The sequence below is a fragment of the Tachysurus fulvidraco genome, chromosome 16 (assembly GCF_022655615.1).
Source record: "Tachysurus fulvidraco isolate hzauxx_2018 chromosome 16, HZAU_PFXX_2.0, whole genome shotgun sequence".
Classification (NCBI taxonomy): domain Eukaryota; kingdom Metazoa; phylum Chordata; class Actinopteri; order Siluriformes; family Bagridae; genus Tachysurus; species Tachysurus fulvidraco.
Genome location: NC_062533.1, coordinates 20,635,667 through 20,651,872, shown reverse-complemented (window position 1 = coordinate 20,651,872; position 16,206 = coordinate 20,635,667). Strand labels below are relative to the sequence as shown.

Below are 16,206 nucleotides of genomic sequence, written 5' to 3'. Positions count from 1 at the left end.
GCGCCAGCACTCACGCGGAATCTCGTACAATCTCGCGTTCACAGCGCCACCTGATGGACAGTCCGTTCATTACAGGTCTGTTATCTGAAGGGCGATAAAATCTCGGTTCATTTTAGATCTGATATCAAATACCAAGGCTGAGATTTCTACACATCAACATCTTCCCTGCACTCATGTGTCACTCATTCACAAAACGCTGCACTGATCCTGATCTGTTCTTCTACGTAAATATATCTAATATTAATCTTGAATCTTGTATTCTATTAATCTTTATATTATTCTTATAATAACCCTTTGTCCTATGTTTATGTTCTGTAAAGCTGCTCTGAGACAATGTACACTGTAAAAAGCGCTATACAAATCAACTTGAATTGAATTATTGTACGTCATCATCCAAGCCTGTGGGGGGGGGGTGTTCGTGTGGTTCGTCACAAAGTATTTGTTTAATTTCCATTTATTAATTAGTGCGTGTGTGTATGAGAGAGAGAGAGACAGAGAGAGAGAGAGAGAGAGAGAGAGAGACAGAGAGAGAGAGAGAGAGAGAGAGAGAGAGAGAGAGAGAGAGAGAGAGAGAGAGAGATTATGACTGCTGGTGTTTATTGTAAGTGTTTGTTACCTTTTTGGACCCCTTTATCATGTGTAATGTTGCTCCCATATAAAACAGTTCAGCACAAGCCCAGACATTTTTAGGGACATGATTGAGGACAATGTCTCATACAGAGACATGATTGAGGACAATGTCTCGTACAGAGACATGATTGAGGACAATGTCCTGTCCAGAGACGAGCTGTTTCCTGTTGAGCTTTTGTTCAAACCCACCATCAAAATTCCCTCTCTAATGAATATGTTTTTTTATTGGTTGTTGCGTTAAATCTTACCCAGATAGTGCTATTTTCTGATTGGCTGTTGTGTAGCCTCTTTTTTTGATTGGCACTTAACAGCCCTGCACATACATACACACATATACATACACACACATACTGTATACACACACATACATACACACATATACATACACACACACATACATACACACACACACACACACACATACTGTATACACACACATATACACACACATACTGTATACACACACATACATACACATACTGTATACACACACATACACACATATACATTCACACACATATACTGTATACACACACACACACACTTGGAGCTGTGGTAACGAACCCAAATTCTCCCTGGGGATTAATAACATTCTGATTCTGATCAGTGAAACAATACACATTTTCCTGTATACAGGAACATTTTAATCTATTCGTCATACACATCAAAATGTATTAATAATATTCAGATACATATTTCAGCAATCAAATTTCTAACTGTATGACTTGAACTCCATGAATGATCTGGTGTGCTTCAAGCGTACTGTGTCGAGTAAAACCCTTCCCACAATGTAAGCAGCGATACGGCTTCTCTCCAGTGTGAACACGTCGGTGTCTCTGGAGATCGCTATGTCGAGTAAAACTCTTCCCGCACTCTGAGCAGTCATAAGGCTTCTGTCCGGTGTGAATGTGCCAGTGGGATTTAAGAGTACTCTGTCTGGTAAAACTCTTCCCACACTGTGAGCACTGAAACGGCTTCTCTCCTGTGTGACCAAGCTGGTGTCGTCGGACATCCATCTGTCGGGTAAAACTCTTCCCGCACCGTGAGCAGTGATACGGTTTCTCTCCCGTGTGAACGCACTGGTGTCTTTGGAGATAACTTTGGTGAATAAAACTCTTGCCACACTGCGAGCATTTATAAAGTCTGTCCCCTGTGTGGATGATTTGATGTTGTATAAGATTACTCTGTCGAGTAAAACTCTTCCAGCACCGTGAGCAGTGATACGGTTTCTCTCCCGTGTGAACCACCTGGTGCTGTAGAAGATTACTCTGTCGATTAAAACTTCTTAAACACTCCGAACAGCGAAACAACTTTTCTCCCGTGTGAATGCGTCGGTGTGTTTGGAGATCACGTTGTCGAGAAAAACTCTTGGCGCACTCTGAGCAGTGATACGGCTTCTCACCCGTGTGAACGACCTGGTGTTCACTGAGATCTCTCCTCTGAATAAAACATTTTCCGCACCATGAACAGCGATGTGGTTTCACCCCCGTGTGAATGTACTGGTGTCGTCTGAGATTACTCCGGTCACTGAAACTCGTCCCACACTGTGAGCAGGGATAGACGTCTCTCTCCGACCGCTGATCCGAGGCACCACCTGAATTATTACCCGTTTGCTGAATACAGCTGATTATTGTATGATTCGGAGTTCCGTATTTTATCTCTCCTGATCTTAAATTCTCATATTCGTTATTGTGGCAACTTTTGATGTGTTTGTGGAGGTAAATTTGAGATGTACAAGAAAGTGAACACCAGGAGCAGGACACGACTTGTGCGGCGTCCGTTTCTGGAACAGAACACAAAGACTATTGGGAACATGCTGCAAAAATAGAATACATTTTTTATAATAATAAATTATTATGAACCAAACATATGAGTCGGAGATGATCAGAGGCAACAAAAAGTTATAAACTTTTAAACTTTTTTTTAACTAAAACTGGTGAACACACAAGCAGAGACTGGGGGAAAAAGGGTTCTAATTGATCCCATCTGAGATCACAAAACTCAGGACTTCTCCCAGAATATCTAAGTCTACTAAAGGTGGTTGAGCGTTTCCTTATCTATCTCCCAAACTTCGGAATAGTCTTCCTGATAGTGTTCGGGGCTCAGACACACTTTCCCAGTTTAAATGTAGATTAAAAACTCATCTCTTTAGTCAGGCGTACACATAATACATCCCATAATATTGTGCTCTATTACATCGGACCGAATGCACAATATCATCTAGTGCTTGTTAATATTATAAACAGCAGCTACGTCAATTCCTCTACACTGCTTCTCTCTTTCTACCCATTCCGAGGCATCCAGACATTGTACCAGCTCTGATTGTCTTCTGTGTGATGGAGATTTTGGACGTCCACTGAGATGAAGTCGACTCTGTGAGGATCCTGAGACATCTACAGATCTACAGCTCCAGTTAGACTGTTACACTAAAGAGGAGATGTGACTCCATGTGGTGTTTGAGGACAACAACCTCCTCATCACTACAACATTTATCAGACTGTATATATATATAATCACACCCCCAGTGTCACCCAGATGAGGATGAGGTTATATAATCACACCCCCAGTGTCACCCAGAGGAGGATGAGGTTATATAATCACACCCCCAGTGTCACCCAGATGAGGATGAGGTTCCCCTTTGAGTCTGGTTCCTCTCAAGGTTCCTTCCTTTACCATCTAAGGGAGTTTTTCCTCCCCACAGTCACCTGAGTCACCTCAGACTTGTTCATTGAGGATAAATACAAACACATTGTGAACTAAATCTATCTAATATTAATCTTTGTATAACATTTTGTTTTGTTCCTTATGTTCTGTAAAGCTGCTTTGAGACAAATGTTGTCCATTGTTTAAAGTGCTATACTGCTATATATAGTTTTGAATTGATTTGTAACCCACATGAGATACCAGGCAGGTGATGAGGCGGGTGATGCATGATAACAGTAAATGTTCACATCAGCTGTCCATCTCTTCACCACTGTCTCCTCTGAGCTCAGTAGTCGCTGTTGAACAGGATATGACTGTTCAGTGTTATCTTCTCTTAGCATAAAAGTGTTATATATATACAAACACTGAATAGCAGCAATGACCCTAGATGGTAGGCACCATAGATCTGGGCGGGGGTGAACCACCCGGCCTTTAATTGGGATGGGAGGTGTGGGCAAAATTCACTACTGACTTTGTGCTGGTTTTGCATTCCAGCCAAAAAAGAAGCCTGAGAGTCAGATGTCAGATGACTGTTGAAGTTTGTCCCATGAAGACATGCCTTGTCATGGTGGAGTAGAGAAGCTCTGGTGTCCTGCACAGAGCCTCGACCCCGACACCTGCTGAACTGAAACGTCGACCGAACCCCAGATCTCCTCACTCAACATCACTGTCTGTGCTTCAAACACTGCAATGCTTCACGTAACCACCGATATTACTATAATATATTGTGTTCTCTGGTTTGAGGAGTAAATAGAGATGAAGACAGTCTAAATGACACGACCCTCTACATCATCTATTCTGGCACGATGTTCTCTCCAGAAGGTTTGGTACCATAAACAACCTGTTTTACTCACTTTCAGTAAAGACTTTATCCTGATCAGGGTTAGCTGGTACAGAGCTATAGATGAGACACAAATCCATCACAAACACACACACATTCACTCATTAACTCCTAAAAACCCCAGGGGCATTTCACCTTCTGCCAGGATTATGGGAAATAAAAGAGAAAAACTGGTGGATCACAAAAGAAACCTTCAGAAACATGGAGAAAGACATACAGAAACATGCTAAACATCTCCAGACAGACAGCCTTACCTCCTGCACAGACTTTGTGTAAATTTAAAAGCAAACTTTAAAAGGGATGTTACAAAAACCATGATACTTAACCCATCGTATTGGGGTAATGTTCATCCTCAGAATCTTCCTCTTTTACTTGCTTCCTTTGAAATCCTCCATTCAGTTGGACTTTGTTCTCCACAGCGTTTGATGTCCCATCACCTGAAATTGTATGTTGTAATGTATGTTTAAATTGATCTCAAGTACAGCTCTGAACACCAATGGGGTTCGGTTTGGAGCACAAGTGCTGAAAATAAAGAGCTATTGAGCTCCAGTCTGGGGTCTGAACATGGTTTCTGTCAGAGATTCTTCTTCTTCTTCAGGTTCTTCCTTTTTCACATGTGTCGTGACTCGATTCAGGATCATCAGAAATTACATCATTTAAATTTCAATATTTTCATGTAATGTATAAATCTAAAGTAAAACATGATGTGCTTCACTCACAAATCTCTCACTCAGTCATTCATCTTCTACCGCTTATCTGAACTTCTCGGGTGACGGGGAGCCTGTGCCTATCTCAGGCGTCATCGGGCATCGAGGCAGGATACACCCTGGACGGAGTGCCAACCCATCACAGGGCACACACACACTCTCATTCACTCACACACACACACACACACTCTCATTCACTCACACACTACGGACAATTTTCCAGAGATGCCAATCAACCTACCATGCATGTCTTTGGACCGGGGGAGGAAACCGGAGTACCCGGAGGAAACCCCCGAGGCACGGGGAGAACATGCAAACTCCACACACACAAGGCGGAGGTGGGAATCGAACCCCCGACCCTGGAGGTGTGAGGAGAACGTGCTAACCACTAAGCAACCGTGCCCCCCCCCCCCCCCCCCCCGCCAACTCACAAATCAAACAAAGTTAAAATACATTTTTTTTACTACTCATCAGACTGGACTGTAACGTGTCATGTTGACTTACAAACGTATGATTCTTCCATTTTTAGATCTTTCTGGAGGTCTGTGACGTGTCCCACAGACTCGGATGTCTCTACACCAGGGACTGTAAAAGGTTCCATTTGCACTCTTCCACAAACCTGATGACCAAAGAGTAATAATTCATATTAACAAAGACAATCATCAGTATTTATGTGTGTGTATAAAAACACTACAAACCATCATTAACATTAACAACAATGACGATGTAATGTTCAGAACATCGATAATAAAACAGAAATGTAAATGTATGGCTGCTAAGAGTGCAGAGTTTCATCACTGAGGTACCGGGACAGTGAAGGAGTACGATTACGAATAGATAAGGTCAAAGTGTCGTGACTGTCCATCGCATTCATGTCCTTGTTGAACATCCACTTCCTTTGCTGTTATAATGAGCTCAATAATTCTGGAGGTCTTTTCCACTAGATGTTGGATCGTGGCTGTGGGGGTTTGTGTTCATGGAGGTTTTCTAGGACAGCAAGGTCGGACCTCCGCTGGCTCCTTTTAAAGTTCTCATTAGGAGCTTTAAATGGCCGTGTTTCTGGAAAAGGAGACTTAAATTCAGGAAACTAATAAATATACTAAATTATTGATTGCATAAATCTAAATTAATTTAAATAAACAAACAAAAAAAACAGGCTTTTGTAGATTGTATATTAAAATTCTACACCTAGAAAACTCTATAATAATAAAAAAATAATGATTTATTTAGTTTAGTTTTGTGTTCATATTTTATACTTTAAACATAAAAAAATCAATTAGTCAAAATTCCAATGATATATTTAAATATTATGGATATACAGCTGTGATTTAATACAATAACAAACTGTAATGTTTTATCCAAGACCGAATTTCAAATCATTTCTCTTTGACTATCTAGTGCACTACACAGGGTAAATACATAGGGTAAATACATAGGGTAAATACACAGGGTAAATACACAGGGTAAATACACAGTGTGGACACATACTGTAGGCTGAACACATAGGGTAAATACACTGCACTGTGTTCTAGTGCACTTCTAAGGTAGTACAGGGGCATTTGGGATTCAGCCACTGACTGCTAGCAGAATGTATTAGCTAAAGAAAAACTTACCTCAGGATTTAAAGCAGAACGCAATGTACATTCTCAAATACAGACACAATTACAATTGTAAATAATTACAATTATTTTTAATCCGATTCGATCCAATAATTTGGAGCCTTGTGATAAATCTTTTCCCATCGAGATGATTAGATCAGTGAGACCTGATCTGGTATCTTCTGCTGTTGTGGATCTTTCAGCCTTGTTAATGTTTACAGCGCCACCTGCTGGACGATGTGTGTATTAGGGAAAATATTGCTGATTAGTTTTAACAAAGAGATTTAAAATGTTTTCTATGTTCTAGTTTGTAACCTGAGGTGTGTGGCCTGTCTAACAAAATATAAATATAAACAGATAAACTTGTATACAGGTTCTAATAAATGTGAATGTTTGGACTGAGATTTAAATATTGTTCATTTAAACCATACAAATGCCCCATAAGAGCTATCAACTAAAATACAATACAATTCAGTCACAACTGTTTCACCAGTACACAAATGAACCTGTCCATCTGTCAGTGGAGAGAGAGAGAGAGAGAGAGAGAGAGAGAGAGAGAGAGAGAGAGAGAGAGAGAGAGAGAGAGAGAGAGAGAGAGAGAGAGATGCGTTAGTTACAGGTTGTTATTTACATGATGCTCCAGTAGGCGGCGCTTTAACATTAACTCCGCCGTAAACTCACACCACAGAGGAAGAGCAAATGCATTTTTTGTTGTCATCATATAAGTAAATTATTCTGAATGAGATTTATACAACACATTTAATCCGTTTTACGGTAGAAGCTTGTTATTCTGTCTGTATTTGGTGCATGAGGTAAGTTAAACTTGGAGAGCTGATCGGATATTGGCTGTGTCCCAAATGGCTCCATATTTCCTATGTAGTGCACTACATAGGGAGGGACCTATAGGAGTAACCCTAGGTGTATTCACACTATGTAGTGCACTACATCAGTCTTGTAATGTAACGGAGTACAAATACTCCGTTACTGTACTTAAGTATGTCACGTAGCTGTACTTTACTTCACTATTTAAACTGATGTCAACATGAACTGATCTGATTCAAGACTGACATCATTACATCATGCATAAAATTTTGGTGTCCACTTTTACCATTTAATAACACCATAACTTTTGGCTTACTATGTAGTCATATAATATATAATATAAAACTCTTCTTGTTTTAAATTCTAAACCCCTAAAGATGAAACCCTAGAACCGTGTGTGTGTGTGTGTGTGTGTGTGTGTGTGTGTGTGTGTGTGTGTGTGTGTGTGTGTGTGTGTGTGTGTGTGTGTGAGAGAGAGAGAGAGAGAGAGAGAGAGAGAGACAAACAAAGAACAATGTTCTCTGTTCAGAAAGTCTGCAACATTAGCAGAAAAGATTGTTTTATGCAACTATTTTCACATATTTCATTCAGGATGAGCTGTTTGCCATATTCAATTCAATTTAATTCAAGTTTATTTGTATAGCGCTTTTTACAATAGACATTGTCTCAAAGCAGCTTTACAGAACGTACATATCCTCTGCTACACCATAATATATAAAAACAAACCACTAATTACACTAAATAACACTCTTTATTCAGATTTAAAAGCGATTTGGAAATACAAAACAAACTATTTGCTGCAATACTGATAAACTATCACTAATAACCCCAAAGTTGGCACCAAGATCTCATTTGTTTTTACCATCAACAAACCAACAGAAGCATTTTTAATAGATAGAATAGAAGCCTTTATTATCGCCACATATACATTACAGCACAGTAGAATTCTTTTCTTCACATACCCCAACTGAGGAGGTTGGGGTCAGAGTGCAGGGGCAGCTATGATACATATATGGCCCAGCAGTGGCAGCTTAGCTGTGCTGGGCCTTGAACCCCGATCCTCCGATCAACAACCCAGAGCCTTAACCAGTTGAGCCACCACTAAACTCAAAATTTAAGTTCCCTGACCGGGAATCGAACCCGGGCCGCGGCGGTGAGAGCGCCGAATCCTAACCACTAGACCACCAGGGAAAACTGCAAAAGCCAGCCGTGACAGCGGAGATAGTCGCAGATGTGACCGTTTATGTAACCGGCAAAAGACAGTAACGCATATTGTCGACTCGTCAGCCTACATGAAACACGACTGCCCTCTACAGGTTTTGTATTTCCCGAACATTTGCCCCCCCTTCGATAGACTGCTTTTTTTAAGATCCAAGGTGGGCTTTTTAAAAGGCCACATCTGTAAGTCAAAAAATTATACATTACAAAAAGTCAGAATTACTCGTACACTAAAAATGACTAGACCAGGGAGACGGGACTTTTCTTCACCACAGGAGGATACTGTGTGAAAATGTTCAAAATAGAATTAAACATTTTTGATGGGAACGGTTATTTATTTGTTTATTTATTTCCAAAGAAGTCTCCAGAATGCTGAAACTTTACAAACAAACTTAGCTGCATTTAATCTTCTCTTTTCACTTACACGGCCACAGACAGTCAAACCCTCACCAGCCCAAAGCCACATGCCATCAAAGTCCAGCTTGTTATACTACTAAAAATCTCCTCTGTGACCGTTACCGAGCACTGACACTGGAGACTCCTTACATGAAGGTTCCTTCGACCTTATCCATATGTAACGGATCTATCAAAAGATTCAGTGACACAAAGGAATGTTCACAAAAGCTTCTGAGACTGTATCTATAAAATTCACCACTGAGGGGTCAAAGTCTAGTTAAATTCCAACTAACAGTGTGGGCTCACAAACACACATACCTGTTTCTAGGAAGTGTGGTGTAAGGTCCAGTGTGTGTGTGTGTGTGTGTGTGTGTGTGGGGGGGGGGTGATAATGCTTAGTTTTTGGTTTTTATAATGGCTGTCTATTAATCTTCCAGGGATAATTTCCATTGACATAATTTCTACAGTCAGCACAATCTTTTCTGATGGTAGATCAGTGTTTTTAGGCCACTGCTTATTGAGACATATTCACAAGAGCTGAAGGAATGTCAGACACACACACACACACACACACTTCAGTGAGCACTTTATCCTGGTCATGGTGCATTCCAGACTACTGGGAACACTGGACGTGCGGCAGAGATACTGACTGAATCAGATCCCATGGAATCACACATACATCCTTGTAGTGTAATATTTTAGGGAGGAAACTGGTAAACCCGTATGATCAATTCAAGCATGGGAATAACATTCACAAAACAAACCAGGAACCAAGAAATGTAACCCAGAAAAAAATTCAGCCCCTTTGTTTGGACTTGTTTGGACACATTTTTTCATGTGATCAGGTTCAACAAGTAGACAGATTAGAGATAACTAAAATAAAGACAGAGAAAAAAAACAGTCATTTTTCCCCCATACAACTTAAAGATGTAAGAAAACTCCCAACCTCCTCAAAATCTGCATAATCAAACTGCTTTGTTTGTGCTGTTGTGCACTTACCCCAGTCTAACCCCCCTCAAGGCCTGAGCAAGCCCATTATGTGGTTTTATTCCCTTTGAATATTTCTGATTAGCACTGATTGACAGCGGGTGGCTGTCATTACCGAGCACTGAGAGGCGAGTGAGTCATAACGATTTCACAATCAGAGAACAAAGGCCTTTTGATTTTACAGAGAGTCTCACCTTTCATTAGAGCTGGAAATTTACTTCCAGTTAATTAAACCAGTTCTATAATTATTGTTGCTTATTCTGACTACACTGTTTTGTAATAGAGTGTAAAAGACAGCTGTGCCAGAATCCACTGTTTGTCGCAGAGCTAAAGGTGGTGAATTCCGCTAAAATGGTGAGTTGGCTATTTGGCGCTAGGCCTTTGAGTTCGCTAGCATTCATGCTAACAGGCTAGGCTTTTGATGCCTATTAGTATTTAAGCTAGTCTGTTGAGTTTACTATGAGTTCGCTAGCATTTATGCTAATCGCGCTATTGTGTAAAGCAAAGGTAGAGAGCCTGCTGTATTCATATGCTAATATGGTAATTAGCCACATTTAGGCTAACAGAATACTGGTTAATGCCTGTGAAACCAAAAAGGAAAATTTTGTTGTTTATAAAAAGTTAAATGTTAAATGGTTTTGTTGAATTAAGGATGTTAACAATTTAATTGTGGTCACTGGAGGTTAAAGAGGTATATTTTTAGTGCATTATTTCCACTGTTACCGGTGCAGAGGGGGATAAATAAGCACGCTGACACTTTAATGCCTCTAATTTAAAGTAATATATGTTGATTAATATTTACATGCAATTCATGCAGTTTAGTCTTCATTCTGTTGTTACTAAGGTTTCATAAAACTTGAATTTGTTTTATATGAAGGATGCAATTTTTGATGTAAATGTACTTTTGATATTACAGAGAAATTCATATAGTTTTGATATCTGAGAAGAAACACGAGCTGTTGTACAACAAAAGAGATTTTTATATTGCATTATACTGTAGGTATGCTGAAATATGATCTCATTGTATTTTGTAGCAGTCCATTTATTCACTGAATGGTAAGTGAGAGAAATGATTTGGCCTTATTTATAGGTCAGGTTTTGGTAGAGAGTTGGAAACATCGTGCAGAGATCCTTTCCACGGAGTGGTACAGACCTACATGTCCCAGACAATTGCCAGAGATTCATAGATTCCCAGTCCAGGTGGCTGGGTGGCGAGCCAACCGTGTTTGTGATTCTGATGTAAGACGAGTCTCCAAGATCATCTTCATCTACTTGGTGGTAGGACGAACACTAACACAAACTAAAAAAAAAAGGGCCCCAACGATAGAAACTGAACTCTTGTCAACAAAAGCAAGTGGAAACAAGAATGAACTGAGCTCAAATAAACGGGAAAAAAGGGGTTTGTTTATGTGCGCACTTTATTATTTTAGTTTGTTATTTTTCATAAATGTGTTCTTTTTATATATATATGTACCATCATGTACCTGTATAAAATTAATACAGGTTATGCAAATTGTCATTCTGGTGTGGTATTCATTTTAATTGGCATTCAATTCTCAGGCTCTTAACAATTTAGTTTTCTGATTCTGGTCCAAATTCTAAGACTACATTAGACTAGTAAACCAATGTACTGCCTTAGTACTATGCCGTAAGGAAGGGTTACATAATTGGTGAGCCAGCCAGGAGCCAGAGACATTGAATATCAATATTGAAAGAATATTCAAAATGGACTTCATACAGAAGTCAGGTGTTAAAATTCGGAATGCAGTGATCATAAGTGGGGTAACCCAGGTAGCAGATCAGGATGAGCAAGTTGTTGACTTCCTTAAGAAGTATGGTTCCATTGAAAAAGCTCTTCTCATCGATGATTCTAAATCCAAATTTTACCAAAACCTGATCATTGAGTTTTCGAGCGGTCTAGCTTTAGTGAACTTAGAACCACTTTTGCCGTACACATGCACAGTGCAAGGTGATCCATGTGCTAAATATGTTGTAAAAGCATTAAGCAGTGTGTACACTACACAAATTGCCAGTAACGTTACAAAAACATATCTGGCTGAGTTAAAGGGCTTAGCCAAGCTAAGTGGCAAAGACTTTGGTGAGGTGTTGAAAGAGATGATGTCTCAGATTGGTGAAGATATTGAAGCTATGAAACCCATTGATCTAGAAGTCTCCCCTTCACATGTTGAGACCCCATTTGTGACACTTCAATATCCTACCCCCAAAGATCAACAGCCTCTCGTCTCTCTCTTGGAGGCCACACGGGAAGGAAATTGTAGTATCACTGATTCAGTCCTGTTAACTAATGGAGGGAAAGCTCCATCCCTTTCAGTGAGTGACATAAACCCAGCAGAAATACAGAAGGTGGTGGTTGAGCATATCTTAAGGAGGGAAGATGTCAGCCCACACTTGCAATCTCCAGTGAGGCTTCGTTCCTTCTCTGGAAAGATTCCCAGACCCAATAACGAAGCTGATTATGACACTTGGTGCTCACACATTGAACTGTTTTTAAATGATCCCAGCATGTCTCATATTCAGATCTCAAGAAGAATTCTTGAATGTCTACTTTCGTCTGCAGCCAACGTGGTCAAAGGGCTATGGCCTGGATCACCCCCCCACTGCTTACCGGCAGCTCTTGGACTCAGCCTTTGGTACAGTTGAGGATGGGGAAGAACTTTTTGCCCAACTTATGAACATCCTTCAAGATCCGGGTGAGAAACCTTCCACTTATCTTCATAGATTGCAGTTAGCATTGAATCTAGCTTTGAGAAGGGGTGGGGCTGCACCTGCTGAGGTAGATAAACACCTACTCAAACAGTTCTATAGGGGACGCTGGGACAATTCCTTGCTTTCGGCTCTGCAAATTGAGCAGAAGAAAAGCAATCCCCCTTCATTTGCTGACCTCTTGCTGTTACTAAGAACAGAAGAAGACAGACAGTTAGCAAAAGCTAGTCGTATGAAGAAACACATTGGCCCCACCAGGCAACGTGGCCAGCTTCAGCTCCAAAGTGCGTGGGCCTGTGGAGAGTCAAAAGAGAAGTCAGAGGTCAGTCTCAGTGTTATTGAGGATCTTGGGAGGCAAATAGCCAGTTTACAAAGCCAATTAACCTACTTTATGGCACAGAAAAAGACAAAGGGGACTGATAACAGGGGAGCAGCAGGGAAAAGTCCAGGCAAAGTACAAAACCTAGTCAGTGCTAACACAGACATGCTAAAACAGACCAAGAAAAAGCAGACTAGCAGACCCAGGCCTTGGTACTGCTTTAACTGTGGAGAGGATGGGCACATTGCCCCAGTTTGCACAGACAAGGCAAACCCTGCTTTAGTAGCTGAAAAGAGAAAGCAGTTAGAGGAGAAGCAGCACAGGTGGGAAACACAAAACAGTCTCACCTTACCTTTAAACGACTAGCAGTTCCTGTTGTAGGACAAACAGGGGCTGAAGAGAGACAACAACGTCCCTCAGATGTAAACAGCAAAGGCAAGGTTGAAGTATGTGCTAGTCTAAAGCATGCAAGTAAGAACCACCCTTTTAAACTTCCTAAGGGGTTGGTTGGCACCAAGCGTACAGCTAAAGTCAACATAAATGGTGAAGAATTCAACTGCTTATTTGATACGGGTTCCCGAGTAACAACAGTTCCCCGGTCATTTTATGAACAGCACTTTTCAGAGCAGGAGATTAAGCCACTACATGATCTCTTGGAGGTGGAAGGAGCAAATGGACAGTCCGTACCCTACTTGGGTTACATAGAAATGACTGTACGAATGGACCTCACTTTGTGCACAGGGGTAACTTGATGTAACATGTTCAGCCCTTTAATTCAATTGAAGTAAATATATTAATCCTAAACCACACAAAGACATTGTATAGAATTCTTCTAACCTTGATGGCCCACTTTGACAGATTGCAGGGTCAGGTGTCCAAATACATTTGGCTGTACATGTACTTAACATACATGTAATGCTTAATACAGCAACTTAGTATTATGTCTGATTTTAATAAATGATAGTTTTGTTTGTAAAAATTTATATACTCATAGGGATCAGTGTTGTGCTAGTTACTAAAAAATAGTAACTAATTAGAGTTACTAGTTACTTCATTCAAAAAGTAGCTCAATTACGTTATTGATTATTTACACCAAAAAGTAATTAGTTACTTTTTTAAAGAACGTTCTTTAATGTTCCCATTAATGCTTTTTTACGCGTTATGATCTATACAAAAACAAAACCAGACATCCCAAGTGTCCCGGATGTTCCGGGAGTCTCCCGCATATTGATAGTGGCTCCCTAATGCCCGCAAATTAGTTACAATCTCCCGGAATCTAGAGCGAGCGAGCAAGAGAGTGCATGCGCGACAGAGACAAGTAGTCAAGTATATGCTCCAAACCTTGTAATTGATAGCGTGCGGTATAGAGAGGGAGGGGACCAATCCTAATTGGCCTGTTCCGGTGTCAACCAATCAATTGTCAGTGTGGGCGGGCTATAACTCATGTGTTTCGGACTTACTGCCGCACATACTTGAATAAACGGAAACACGCCCTCAGTGCGTCTTCTTCGTGTTTACAGTAATTGGCATCCACCAATCCTACAATGCGTCACTGCTGTAAACAGGTTATACTGTATACTGTATACTAGGCTACACTTCAGTCTATATTAATTAGTTTAAAAAAGTAACGAGTAACACATCATATAGTAAAGGGTAACGCATCATATAGTAACGGGTAACGCATCATATAGTAACGGGTAACGCATCATATAGTAACGGGTAACGCATCATATAGTAAAGGGTAACGCATCATATAGTAACGGGTAACACACCATACAGTAACGGGTAACGCATCATATAGTAAAGGCTAACGCATCATATAGTAACGGGTAACGCACCGTATAGTAACGGGTAACGCATCATATAGTAACGGTAATGCACCATATAGTAACGGAGTTACTTTATTTAAAAAAGTAACGCCGTTACTCCCCAACACTGATAGGGATCTCACGATATACATTTCAGACACACACAGACACACACACACCAGAGACAGCACAAAAATATTCAATCATTTGTATGTTAAATGAGCTGACCCTAACATTTCCCTCATTATGTGTGTGTGTGTGTGTGTGTGTGTGTGTGTGTGTGTGTGTGTGTGTGTGTGTGTGTGAGTTTGTCTGAAATTCCTTCAGCTCTTGTGAATATGTCTGGAAGATTAAACAGCCATTATAAAACCCAAAAACTAAGCATTATCAACCCCCCCTCCCCACACACACACACACACGCACACACATACACATACACACACACACACACACACACACACACACACACACACACACACACACACACACACAGCTGACAGAGCCGGGAAGATATTATATGACGTCCTAAATGTAGGTTATAATATGGTCTTATTTGTGGATTTCAATACAAACACACATGAGAGAGACAGATTTCCAGTTACAAACACTACAATATCCAGAGAGTATTGAAGAAAGTCTGTGATAATGTGATGGAAAATTTTGTTCTGACCTTCTGTGTATGTGACTAGAAGTTTTTTGTGAGCTGATGGAGGGACAGAATGTGCTGGAGACGAGGTGGTGACGAGGTGGTGAGACTCGAGGCCTGAACCAGCTTAGACAGGCCGTGGTCAGTCTTATAGATACATTTTACCTGCTCAGGCTTTGTAGACAGTGACTGACAATGTTACCTTTTCTCTTTGACTCTCAACGAAGACGGCCGCATTTTCTCTCCCTCTCCTCCCCCTTACTTTCCCTGCTTTGCTCCTCTCATCTCATCTATTGTCTTATACTTTGAGAGACTCTCTCTGCACTGCTCTCCAAAATAAAAAATCTGAGTATCATGGATTTAACTAACTGGTCTCTTAACGCAATTGACACCATGTTCTCGACTAGAAGCTTGGGTTTGGGGGAACCTGACATGCCTGCCGGAACGTTCGCAGCTGGCTATACGATGGACGCGTGGGAGAGGTGGCGGGTCGTGTGTCTGGCGGCTCTTTCCGTTGCAGACATTGAACATATCTACCTATTCAGAACCATGATGACAGAATTTCTGATGATTAGATTAGGCATTGCCCTGGTTTATTGAGAAAATCAGAAAAGGTAACATCTGTCCAAAACCTCACATGGCTGCCCATCATGATTGAAGCAGTGTGCAGAGCGGTCAGCACTGAGGCTGGGACTATTAACCGCAATATGGAGAACATTATGGAGAAACTCACTGCTTTGGATAACATCACGGAGAAGCTCACTGCTTTGGAAAGGCAAATTAATCTATTTGGAGACCAGAATGGAC

General features: G+C 40.7%; 2 protein-coding genes and 1 non-coding gene across 9 annotated transcripts in view; 1 reads left to right on the top strand and 2 right to left on the bottom strand.

The window, feature by feature from the left end:
• Positions 1 to 1,240: 1,240 nt before the first annotated feature.
• LOC113647972 (zinc finger protein 239-like) overlaps positions 1,241 to 16,206 on the bottom strand; it is a 60,046-nt gene continuing 45,080 nt past the window's right edge. For 2 of the 7 annotated variants that reach the window (XM_027155001.2, XM_027155002.2), the window contains exons 2-5: positions 5,688 to 5,940; positions 5,386 to 5,500; positions 4,501 to 4,611; positions 1,241 to 2,413 (exon numbers count right to left, since the gene is read on the bottom strand). In XM_027155001.2, the coding sequence (XP_027010802.1) occupies positions 1,335 to 2,413; positions 4,501 to 4,611; positions 5,386 to 5,482 (1,287 nt within the window). In that variant the 5' untranslated portion in view covers positions 5,483 to 5,500; positions 5,688 to 5,940 and the 3' untranslated portion in view covers positions 1,241 to 1,334. Of the gene's footprint in view, positions 2,414 to 4,187; positions 4,612 to 5,385; positions 5,501 to 5,651; positions 5,941 to 6,494; positions 6,708 to 16,206 lie in introns of those variants that run through there. The other 5 variants (XM_027155000.2, XM_027154999.2, XM_027155003.2 and 2 more) reach the window with 5 other exon arrangements.
• Positions 8,421 to 8,492, bottom strand: trnae-cuc. The gene has a single exon. It is a non-coding gene; the product is annotated as a tRNA-Glu (tRNA).
• Positions 10,993 to 13,930, top strand: LOC113648004 (zinc finger CCHC domain-containing protein 12-like). Its single transcript, XM_027155040.2, has 2 exons — positions 10,993 to 11,180; positions 12,481 to 13,930. Exon 2 carries the CDS (start codon positions 12,592 to 12,594, stop codon positions 13,309 to 13,311), a length of 720 nt encoding a protein of 239 aa, XP_027010841.2. The 5' UTR covers positions 10,993 to 11,180; positions 12,481 to 12,591; the 3' UTR covers positions 13,312 to 13,930.

Coding starts and splice junctions, on each gene's coding strand:
- LOC113648004 (XM_027155040.2), top strand. CDS start 12,592: ATGAACATCCTTCAAGATCCGGGTGAGAAACCTTCCACTTATCTTCAT.